This window comes from Anolis sagrei, chromosome 6 (assembly GCF_037176765.1).
Source record: "Anolis sagrei isolate rAnoSag1 chromosome 6, rAnoSag1.mat, whole genome shotgun sequence".
NCBI lineage: Eukaryota > Metazoa > Chordata > Lepidosauria > Squamata > Dactyloidae > Anolis > Anolis sagrei.
Window position 1 is genome coordinate 98,269,147 of NC_090026.1, and position 12,840 is coordinate 98,281,986.

General features: G+C 37.1%; 1 protein-coding gene across 4 annotated transcripts in view; it reads left to right on the forward strand.

The window, feature by feature from the left end:
* Window positions 1–12,840, forward strand: part of THSD7A (thrombospondin type 1 domain containing 7A) — a 309,711-nt gene that overhangs the window by 222,606 nt on the left and 74,265 nt on the right. For all 4 annotated transcript variants that reach the window (XM_067470281.1, XM_060782181.2, XM_067470280.1 and 1 more), the window contains 3 exons: window positions 2,060–2,251; window positions 8,003–8,237; window positions 10,007–10,122. In XM_067470281.1, the coding sequence (XP_067326382.1) occupies window positions 2,060–2,251; window positions 8,003–8,237; window positions 10,007–10,122 (543 nt within the window). The remainder of the gene's footprint in view (window positions 1–2,059; window positions 2,252–8,002; window positions 8,238–10,006; window positions 10,123–12,840) is intronic.

Sequence of the window (12,840 nt, forward strand, 5' to 3'; positions counted from 1 at the left end):
TCAAACCCACAAATGTGGAAGGCCAAATGCTCTTTAAATGTGGTAATTAATGTTTTCTTTTGACCTGATATGGATGCAACTGTACTGTTAAATAGTTGTGGTGATGACTTTTCTCTATGAGGAACTATGATTACTTGCTACATGATCGCCCTATTTAGATGTTTTCCATGTAGGTACAGTAAACGCAGCCATACACCCTTGATCTCTCCTATTGAATTCTGTTTCAGAAAATAAAACTTCCTTTTTTGTTCACCACTCTTTGTGACAGAGATAAGATCACCACCACACTACCCACCTCACATGTTTATTGTCCCACTTTAGGAACACCTGAAAAAGGCTCATATAATCAGATATGTAGTAGCTTTTTTTCAGTAAATATAAGTTTCTATTAAAATAGGTGAGACCGGTGCAGTCTTGCAGGTTTCCAGTTGCACCTTAACCATGTTTATATTGGTTGTGCTGCATTTTTGTCCCCTGCCAGCATGGTGCAGTGGTTGAGTGTTGGACCATGACTCTGGAGACCAGAGTTCCATTCCCTGCTTGGCCATGGAAACGCACCTTGAGAAAATTATACACACTCAACCCCCAAAAACCCTGTGAGAGGGGCACCATAAGTGAAAAAAAAACTGGATTGCACAATAAGAAGGCTCTGAGGAACTTAGACGATATCGGGCTTTTTTTTTTTTTTTTTTGCAAGCCTATCCAATCATGATACTTATTTCTAAATCACAATATAATGAAAATAAACCATAGTGCTATTGACAATGGCTAGTTTATGTTGAGATTTCTGCTAACTGATGGTGATTTTTATATTGGAATTTCTTCCTTAATATATGGTTAATTGATACCTGCGTAACCTGTCACGTTATGAAATAAAGTGTGATGTTCACAGAGGTCAAGTTGCTCATAAAATTATTAGTAATATATTAGAAGCAATTCACTCTGAATGCCATACTTGCACTCCAAGAATTTACTATTGCAAATTCTTGGCGTGTTCCATATTATTACCTCGAGTCAGATAAAGCTTGCTTAGTGGTAGTCTGGATTTGAAAATAACACTTCAGTATGCAGTTGGTGACAGTGTTTTATTGCCTTTGGGTAATTTTAATTTTTAAAGAGGCAACAATCACATGCTGCTGCATTTTGCAGCTGCCAGTCAGACTCCGGTCCTTTGAGGAAATATTTCGGGGATTTTGTGAGCATAGCTGTGACTTCCCCTATACCTAAGCCATCTCACTGTCATATAAGATATATGGCAGCTGCTAACATTTCATCACATTTTAGTGTGACCAAGACATAAAATACTTCCCTGCTTTCAACATGTTTCTTCAAAACAGTTTTTAATGAAATAAAGTCAGCGATTTAGTTGAAATCAAACACCGTACTACATTTAACAGATTTTTTGAGACGGAATCTTTTCATATTCTTTTGGCTAAAAATAAGTAGCCAAATTATACTTCTCTTTTGACGAAAGTATTGAGACAAGTGGTCCAAAAGTTTTTCTCAGTCTTAGATCTATGTGGGACTCAATTATCCTTCAAGAAATCCAACCTCAAGACATTTAGTTTTAAAGACTGATAAATATCAGATAGGATTAAACTTGGTTCATCAGTGTGTATTCTGGGGAGAAAAATTAGAAAACTAAAATTCTTGGGTTCCCACATTGTTGATTAATCAGGTCCAAGACCTTATTCTGGTCCTCATTTGCATCATATTAGATAATGTACTAACTCATAAAGAGATCCAGAGATAGTATTCCCATGGGGTTCTCTGTTTTAATTCAGTTTCATTGCTAGCTCTTGGCCTAATATTTATAAAGCACAATTGTGTATTTCTCCTGTTTAGCTTCAGATCAACTTGAAATGCATGAAAACATGTGAATATTGCAATAAGTTTATATAGGTCGATGGATATATAGACTGTATTGCATAAAGATAAAATCAAAAAAACAAAAATAAAAAAACAAAATCTAATCTAGTTGTGTCACCATCTGGCTTAAAATTTCTCAATCTAAGTTAAATTAGTAATGATAGACTGCTTGTGTCCTGTTCTTTCCCAGGAGAAGAGGTTGATCGACAGCTGTGCAGAGATGCTATCTATCCAGTCCCCATCGTTTGTGAAGTTCCATGCCCAAAGGACTGTGTACTCAGCGCATGGTCTGGATGGTCCTCCTGCTCTCACACCTGCTCAGGGAAAACCACAGAAGGGAAACAGATGCGCGCCCGCTCCATCTTGGCATATCCAGGTGAAGGTAAGGTCAGCTCCTTCAGCAACCTTGGCATATCGCTATGAATTCCTAATGTAGTCTCTTGAACATTAGTAGGAAGTGGTGATGAATGTTCAGAAAGTATATTGGATTCAAATTGCAGGAAAAGAGATTCCACCTAAACATTAGGAAGAATTTCATTACAGCCAGAGATGTTTGCCAGTTGGATATACTAACTTGGAGTGTGGTAGAGTCTCCTTTAGAGATGGGTAGAGACTGGGTGGCCATTGAAAGGAAGTGCTTTGATTGTAGTTTCATGCATGGCAGGGGATTGGACTAGATGGCCTTTGTGTCTTTTCCATCTCTATGATTCTATAGCTTCAACTTGTTAGTTTCTGATACTTGAATAACGGAAGTATTTTTGAAATATGAAATATTGTTTTTAATGCATTTTCCTAAAAGATGTTTCTCCTCCCTTAAAAAAAAATAAGGGTAACAAATTCAATTAGTGTGCGAGCCCTGATGTTATATATACACATACCTCAGGTCTAGGGCGTTTTATACAAAATTAAACATTGCAGCCAGCATCCATGAATTAACATGCCCTACACATAAAGTGAAGCATGCATAATCAGTCTGTGGGATAATTTGGTAATGTTATCACGAGGACAAATGCGCAGCTATTGTTGCAGAAAAGAAAAGTGTATTTAAATAATTATTTAAATCAGAACACTATCTTCAAGCTCTGAAATCTCTTGGCTATGAATTTTTTTATTCAAAAGGAAGTTTTCAGCCAACAACTCATGAAAATGGCTGCTGGTCATTGCCAAGATAATTGCAAGGAAATAATAGTAATTGAGACTATGCAGAATATTTAGGCAGTACATTGCACCCTGGATCAGTGGAATCTCTTAGCCTTGGGTTATTTCGATGCATATATTCAGTGTTTTATGCAATGAGCTGGTCTGACAGATATACCTAAGAATTGATGTTTTCAAAATATTAACTTGATTGACTAGAACACTGATGGGAAATGCGTAGCTTTTCAAATGTATTGAACTTCAGTTCCCATCATTATAAATCAGTGGTTATGTTGATTAAAGGTTAATGGAAGTCACACCCAAGAAGCTATGGGAAAGCTGCACATTCCCCCACCCTGGGCTAGAAGTTAGTAACATAAAGGGTTCTAGTCAACAAAATTTAAGTGAAAAAACACGTTATGGAGATATGGTAGGAAAAACTTGGAATCATATTTAAAAGTCATTCTGTGAATATGTAGTTCTCCATCCTTCTTGATAGTTAAATTTACATTACTTTTGCTTCTCTTGGGCCCCCTTGTGGCACAGCAGATTAAACCGCTGACCTGCTGAACTTGTTGACTGAAAAGTTGGCGGTTCGAATCTGGGGAGTGGGGTGAGCTCCCGCTGTTAGGCTCAGCTTGTGCCAACCTAGCAGTTCGAAAGTATGCAAAAGTGAGTAGATTAATAGGGACCACTTCTGCAGGAAGGTAACGGCACTCCGTGCAGTCATGCTGGCCACATAACCTTGGAGGTGTCTGCGGAAAACACCAGCTCTTCGGCTTAGAAATGGAGATAATCACCATCTCCCAGAATCAGACACAACTATACATAATGCCAGGGGGAAACCTTTACCTTTACCGCCTTCTCTTACAACAATGGGTAAATGCAACTGTGAAACATAATTACTTCAGGCATAGAGGAGAGATTAAAAAACTTAATTTATTTGGAGGGTTGACAGGAGATAGTTTAATACAGGGGTAGATAACTTCACAAGTAGGAGCCAGATTTCACCTCTATGGGTTATATTGTTGCTTCAGACATAATGTCCTGTTCTTCCAATTGTTATTTTGGCTGAAATCCAAACAAAACAATGGATAGGGTGGAGGAAGGTGTTGTTGTTTATTTGTTCAGTCGCTTCTGACTCTTCATGACCTCATGGACCAGCCCATGCCAGAGCTCCCTGTTGGCCATGGCCACCCCCAGCTCCTTCCAAGTCAAGTCAGTCACTTCAAGGATACAGTCCATCTATCTTTTCCTTGGTCTGCCCCTCTTTCTTTTCCTTCCATTTCCCCCAGTATCCAAGCTTTCTTGTCTTCTCGTTATGTGGCCAAAGTACTTCATCTTTGGAGGAAAGTAAACCACTGTATTTGCATGTAGTTTGGGGTGGTTTTTAACAGAATACTGGTGGAAAATCACCCCAAAAGGAAACAACAATTTTCCACACACATAGCTCTGGGATTTGGGGGAGGGGGTAGGCATAATGTGGTGCACAGTCTACACTTTTCTCACCTTTGCTTTAGTACTTAGCTGTGAAAGAACTGCTATGCTCACACACTTAAAGATAGACTTGCACATGATCTCAATGCCTTATCTAAGAACACAAGAAAAGCATATGATCAGCAATCTGGACAGGAGATGTCTGGGAGAACTGGGCCAAGTATGACATCCATACAAATTAGAAGCAATTTTTATCAAAAACAGTTACATGTGTTCTTAAGTAGTTTTATTAAACTTGAGCCCTGAAGACTGCATAGCATTTATGAATAAAAGATCTGCCAGGACCATAATATAATTTGGAAAGTTGCTGATATGTCACTTTCACTTCTCAGATTAAAGTTCAAATCCAGACCATATCAGTTTAAATGATAGATTTTAGACTTTATTTCAGTCAAATCTATTGTCATTGACATGACACGAAACCACAGTGGAATTTTGTGATGTGCTATTTAATAAATTTTGGCTGTCTCTTCACCTTCAGCAATATACGATAGTATTTTATTCATTGCAGCAGTATATACATAGTTTTTATAAGCCAAAGACTGCTGGAGGCCATTGTCTATTTTCAGTTTTTGGTAAAAGTTATCTGTGTCTGTAAATTTGTTGTGTATGTATGTATTTATACCCCACCATTTCCTAAGACTCCAAGTGTCTTACAACTGATTTAAAAGTACATAGTTAAACATTCACAAAATATAAACTTTTAAAAATAATTAAACTCTCAAAAAGAAACCATTAAAAACATACAAAAACATACAGGAAAAAATGGTTACCAAACAAATAAGAGGGTGGTATTAAGTTTTTCCCTAAAAGTCACCCTTGAGATACCAAAACCTGAAAAAACTTCTAAGGAAATTTATTATGACAAAGAGAGTAATGAAAGAACAGAAAGATTATACTAAGCTGAAAACCGGTTCCACCTTTTCAATAATATTTTTGTTGTCCCAAAGAAATGGGAAATTATTGTTTCCATTTGATGTTTGATGTTTTGTCTTATGTCCGTTATAACAGACTGTGTTTTATTATTTAATTTTAGTTTGTTAAGTTATAATTCGTATTTATATATTGGGTTGTATAAATTTTGTTAGTATGGATGTATTGTTGTTCACCTTTTATGTTTGGAATCTGCCCTGAGTCCCTTTGGGGAGATAGAGCAGAATATAAATAAATTATTATTATTATTATTATTATTATTATTATTATTATTATTATTGATTTACATGTTTGTAAATAGGAATAGAAAAAGCAGCAATGGAATATATATTTAGCAAAATAACAGTTACAATCATTATCAATATTGCCATTTCCTTGAACCTATCTTTCATTTTAGAAGTCGCTAATTAGGGAAGAAGTTTGCCTGTTTATTTGTTGTTTTTTGATCTTGCTTTTCAAGTTAGCTTCCAAAGGAGTAAGAACTAAAATTAAATGATTGTAAAGCTAATAATCCAAGAGTGGTTTATTGATGGCTTTCTTCCAAATTTCCCAATCCATTCTGATCACAAACATTTGTCTTCAGGGAATAGTGAAGACATTAATTAAAGTACTGGGGAAATGTTATAACAGTTTACTATCAACTCCAATTTAAATGTGTTGCTACCACTGTTTGCATATTGTAGCTGTCATTTTTAACGTTAACATTTACATTCGAAATAAGTGTAGGCCATATGTTTTGTATTGTTTGTATTTTAACGAGGAAGTTCATAATTTTCTAGCAGTCATGGTAATATGCCCGTTGCTTACTTAAATCCATTCAGTCTATGATAATAATAATAATAATAATAATAATAATAATAATAATCTCATGCATCTGGACGAGCCAGAAATAGAGATTTGCCAGAATCCAGTTGATTGGTTTCCTTTTTAGTTTTCCTGGTTTATAATGTATATAATACCAAACCTATATACCAAACCTAAGCTGAGTTCCCTGAATGCAACTTCTCAGTGATGTCTGCATTGGTACAAGGTGAACTATTATAATCATCAGTGCAGATAAATAGATGATAAAAGGAAGAGGAATCAACAATAAGAGGAGGACTGAGATACCTCTTTCACAACATCTGAGAAATGAAAGGGAAATTCAAACCAAGAGTGGAATTGTTTTATGAACAGCAAGGAAACACATTACATGACCAAGTAGAAATAAAAATGATGGAAATAATACATGGATAAACTATTTAAAAGAAATGAAATGATGACAAATTCATTTGAAAAAGGTGAACCTCCAATTTTAGGAAATGAAGTGGAAGCTGCACTCAGATTATTAGAAGAAATAGATTACCAGCAACAGATTGTATGCCCAATAGAATGGTTTCAAGCTACAGAGACCGAATCTACTCTAGTTCTAACTAAACTTATTATTGTTATTTTTATTTATACTCCAGCTTTCTCCCTGTGGGGACTCAAGGTGGCTAATACTGCACACTAAACAAGTTTAAAAGGTGCAATACAAAGGTTAAATAACAATAAAATAGCAGTGTGGTAAAAGCAAATTTATAATACAGTAAATACACTAAAATGGCCTTTAAAACTCATGTTCCCCCCAATCCCCCCCAACCCCCCCCCCCCCCCAAAGCCCACCCCTTACCCTTCTGTAAATGCTTGTAGACATAAAAAGGTCTTGGCCTGCTTACGGAAAGCCAGCAGGGATGGGGCCATCCTAGTCACTCTTGGGAGGGAGTTCCACAGTCTGGGAGCAGCCACCAAAAAGGTCCTCTCCCGTGTTCCCACCGTGCGTTTGAGCAGGTGGTGGAACCTCTCCAGCAGATCATAGGTGTCTCCCAGTTTTATATATTTGGATATTATTTTCAGGTGTATCAATTTATGGCTTCTGCAGTTAGGATTGTCCACTTGAAAATAAGATTTCAAAGCCAAAGCTAAGACTTAAGGATTACTCCTAGTGAAGTTACACAAATCAGCCCCTGATGATGTTATAAGGATGATATTGCACTGGACAGGTCTAGTCTTGGCATTAAGCATGAATCAATCAGTTACCCAGAATACATCCTTTTAAAAAAGTTTAAAATAAAGATGTGTGTGTGCATGGCTGTACTAAGGTGCTATAGATTTTGAGGGTGGTGAAAATGTTTTTTTCATTTAGAAGAAAGTTGAAGTTGATATCTCTTCAAATAACAGTCAGATGTTTCTGTTTATTGATCACTCTAATAAAGTGATTAAGTTAGCCCTTCGGGAAACTACTTATCTGATGTTTTGAAATCAAGTGCATATGTAAACATGAATATAGAAAATAAGAAAATATAGAAAATAAGGCAAGTGGGATAGTGTCTAGTTTAGAATTCTTATTTCTAGTTTTCTCTGTGATTATGAATAGAGGAACATTCGGGCATGTGGACTCACACCTGCAGATTGAAGTAGTACAGCCCTAACAGAACTAGGCTGTGGGCTTTCTGTTACATTTCACTTGTCCTAATTAAAAAGAATTGAATACCATACTTATGAGTTAGCTTGATATTTCACAGTATTCACACATTACTTTTTGCAGGTGGACTTCAGTGCCCAAACAGCAGTTCACTACAGGAAACACGCAACTGCAATGAACATCCTTGCACAGTGTATTACTGGCAGACAGGAGCTTGGGGCCAGTGTATAGAAGATGTCTCTGTATCATCATTCAACTCTTCTGCTGGCTGGAATGGGGAGTCCACCTGTGCCGTTGGGATGCAGACAAGGAAAGTCATCTGTGTCCGAGTCAACGTGGGACAAGTAGGACCAAAAAAGTAAATATTGGGGAAATTCGGGTATCTGATCATTCTACATTGCTAATAAGTTCTATTTTCCATTCCCTTTCATTAAAATGGCACCCTCTTTTCCTTTCTGTCTCCTCTCCTTCCATTTGTCCAGAATAGTAGCAAGCACAACTTGTAAGAATCAAATTACCTTAGTAGCTCATAAAATCTTTTTTTTTCTTGTTTCAAGTTTTTGTATCTTCACGCTTTGCTTTCTTGAATAATGCAAAGAGATAACTAATGGAACCGATGCAAGTCTTGTGAATGAAGAATTGAAAGACGCCAGTTGATCTCTTGAATCATCATGTTTATGTCACTGAATATGTTTTTAAGGAGCAGAAGCTGTACATGGAACTGCAAATGAGGACCATTTCTCCTTAATATAAAGTTTTACTGTGATATGACAAAATCAATATTATTGGTCTTATTTACAAAGTAACAGACTTCAGCAAATTAGTTTAGTTTAATTTGACCTTTAATAAGCTTGTATATCAGGGGGAGAGGGAGGAGGAGAGGGAGGAAGGGAAGTGATGGGAAGAAGTGAATAGAGACTTGATTTTGTGTCCTTTTGTTTTGATTATGTTATTTCAAATTGTTTTAAAGTTGTCTTAAGCTGCTTTACCCTTCAGCTGAGAAGATTGTATTATCAAAAATAAGTTGGGAAGATGTCGTTTTGATTTACTGATTTATCAGCCAAGTTGTAGGGCAGTTATATTCTTAGTAAGTTGTTTTAAGACAATCCAGAATCTAAATACGAATGATGTAGGAAATAGAGAGGTTGTAGCACAGACCAATTATATCATTGAAGGTTCCCTAAGGCAAGGATTAAGATGAACAGCTGAGACAGGGAATAAGATGATGGAGTCACCATATGGTAACAATTTTGTTTGAAATTTTGACAGTCAGTGACATATAGTGGATTGACAGTTCACCACCTCCTAGTTCAATCCAGATGCCATGTGTTTCCCAGGAGAGAATTAGATGTAGGTTCCTCTTCCCATTTCATGCATAAAACAGATGAGCACTTAGATAATACTTTCTAACCAATGCACACGTACGGCTACTCCAAACCATTGGAAAGCTAGAGTATACATACACATCCAACCTTTATCCTGGTCAGTAAAGCATGTCATAAAGTATAGGACTTGTTTAGAGATATGACAATTTTGACAACATGACAGATTATTTAGTTGTTGCTAAACACCCATGGGCAGAATAGTACATTTAGTAGTGTATTGGAACAGTTGGAAGTCACCCAGAATGGCAAATGTGTATACAATGTTTTTATGTAATTGATAGCTCTTTTGATTTCAATTAATGGAGTGCCCATTTCCAGGCTGTAGGGGTATTGCTACAAGTGAAACCATCTGGAGAAGCATCAGGGTATAATATCATCCCACTATCCAACTTCTAAATCCTAATTATTTTAATGATTCGTAACTCACATTCCTTAACTCTTGCTATCAGCTGGAATTTTGGTCTGGGATCCTCTGTGGAGGCCAAACTCTGCAGATGCTCAAGTCCTATTATATTAAATGGTATAGTAAAATGGTGTCCTTTATATATAGTGGTAAAAATCAAGATTTGCTTTTTGGAATTTTTGGGGAGGCGTGGATTATTTGCAAGCCATGGATGGTTGACTAAGGATGCAGAATCTGTGAATGTGGAGATCCAACTGTATATCTTCTTAGCCCTATGGACATTTAGCCTTTGAAAAATTGTTTTCAATATGATCTATTTTTCAATTTGGATCCTTTTAGGTGTCCTGAAAGCCTTCGACCTGAGACTGTTAGACCTTGCTTGCTGCCCTGCAGGAAAGATTGCATTGTAACACCATTCAGTGACTGGACACCATGTCCTTCCTCCTGTCAAGAAGGTACTGAGGCTGAGCAGTTATTGGTGGATGACTTCTGACCTAACACTCCATTGTTGTTGTTTTATTTAGCTACTTGCATTCTAGGTAGTAAAGCTGTTTCTTCTGAATTTTTATATCCAGTTAGAACCTAAAAGCATAGATCTCCTAGAGGTTAATCACATAAGACAGGGCAGTCACAATTCCAGTTGGTTAACAATGTGTTTGTCTTGGATGTATCAAACAATGTCACTCCTTTCCTGGTGGGAGACTATTGGAAGGAATTTCTTTCACAAAAGGTGACTATTAACAGATTATATGTGTTTGTAATATATATATATATATTCCAGGCAGGTAAAAACACCTGGAAAGCAGCAAGAAAGGAATAATAAGAATAAGAATATATTTATTTATAACCCACTCTCTCTCCCCAAGGAGACTCAGGGTGGTTCATGTCCCCCATGATCTTCTGGCAAACAAACTAGTCAAATGTGGGCTAAGCAAAACTATGGTCAGGTGGATCTGTAACTGGTTAAGCGAACAAACCCAAAGGGTGCTCACCAATGCTTCCTCTTCATCCTGGAAGGAAGTGATGAGTGGAGTGCCACAGGGTTCCGTCCTGGGCCCAGTTCTGTTCAACATCTTTATTAATGACTTCGATGAAGGCTTAGAAGGCATGATCATCAGGTCTGCAGATGACACCAAATTGGGAGGGATAGCTAATACTCCAGAAGACAGGGGCAGAATTCAAAACGATCTGAACAAATTAGAGAGATGGGCCAAAACTAGCAAAATGAAGTTCAACAGGGATAAATGCAAGATACTCCACTTAGGCAGAAAAAATGAAGTGCAAAGATACAGAATGGGGGACACCTGCTCAAGAGCAGTACATGTGAAAAAGGTCTTGCAGTCCTCGTGGACAACAAGTTAAACATGAGCCAACAATGTGGTGCGGCGGCAAAAAAAGCTAATGGGATTTTGGCCTGCATAAATAGGAGTGTATTGTCTAGTCCCAGAGAATGTGTGCTACCCTCTAATCTGTCTGGAAAATTGTGTCCAATTCTGGGCACCAGAATTGAAGGGAGATGTTGACAAACTGGAATGTGTCCAGAGGAGGGCAACTAAAACGATCAAGGGTCTGGAGAACAAACCCAATGAGGAGCAGCTTAAAGAGCGGGGCATGTTTAGCCTGCAGAAGAGAAGGCTTAGAGGAGAAATAAATATGTGATAGTCATAGGGAGGAGGGAGCAAGCTTGTTTTCTGCTGCCCTGGAGACTAGGATGTGGAACAATGGCTTCAAACTACAAGAAAGGAGATTCCACCTGAACATTAGGAAGAACTTCATAACTGTGAGAGCTGTTCAGCAGTGAAACTCTCTGCCCCAGAGTGTGGTGAAGGCTCCTCCCTTGGAGGCTTTTAAACAGAGGCTGAGGAGTGCTTTGAATGCATTTTTCCTGCTTCTTGGCAGGGGGTTGGACTGGATGGCCCACGAGATCTCTTCCAACTCAGTGATTCTATGATTCCATGTCATGTAATAAGTCCGAGGCAGAAATATAGTTGTCCTACTCTAATAGCGTTCTTCTTCTTAGTTCTACAGAGTTAGAAAGACTTATGCAGATACTTTTAAACATATAGCTATATATATATATATATATATATATATTCCTCCTTTATCTTTACTGTTTCTTCACTTAGTTGAAATTATGGTCAAGATTCAATGAAATTAACAGTGGTTGTGATGTAGCAATATAGATTTAATTTCATCTCAGGGACAGAGGCCAAAGATGAAGATGGTTCAAACCCTCTTACTAGTGATAAATACTTGACAGAACATTTTTCTTCCGTTTATGTAATATTTTGCATATTTTATGGAAGAAAGTAATAAAGAGATGGCTACGACTGTTTCTTTAGCATTAAATACAGATCAAATAATGTTCACTCTTATATATGAGCACACATTGCTACATTTTCATTGTTACTGTTTTTTCCAATTGTTCAGCATCCTATATTTCTTTTGCAACACAATTATAGTTAAAGAACGTTCTTTAAAAAACTGACTTAGCATTCCAAACACACTTCTGCTTTATCCCATTCTTCCTCTTTGAGCTTAGCAGGAGGCATCCATCTTAATATGCACTATCATAGCTGCAGTCAATAATATAATTCCTTGTTCATATGTGTTAATCCTCCGGTGGCATATGGTGCTTACTCACTGTCACCTATTTTCAAGCGCCATGGGATTGTTGTACTGAAATATATTCTTTATAGTTCACAGTTAATGCTCCTTGTTGTAAAAATGAGGGAAATACAAAGTCAGTTTTACAGCCGTCCTGGTTACTGATTAGTGCATCTCTTACTAATAAAGGATTAGACAGATTAAACTTGTAACCTTTTGAGAAAATAAAGAGCATGTGGAGACTTAAGGAGGAGCCTGGAAGGTTTAGCTTGATGGCTGGGGAAAGAAATGGAGCATATTCCTTCCGGTAGACATAATGTCAGGCATAGCAATATTAGAAACATCTGCACAATATTTCATTCTGCTTTTCTTTAGTAACAATATGGCATTTTAAAAAATCAACTTTTTAATGTAGAAAATCACTGCACATATAAAGACATGTGAAAATGAGAGGGGAAGCATAGCCAAAAATATTTAATAACAAGACTGGTATTTCTTCTAATGAATTCACTATTTAGACAGCTTATATGCTTTTGGACATATCCATTCTTGGCAAAAGAAGCCTA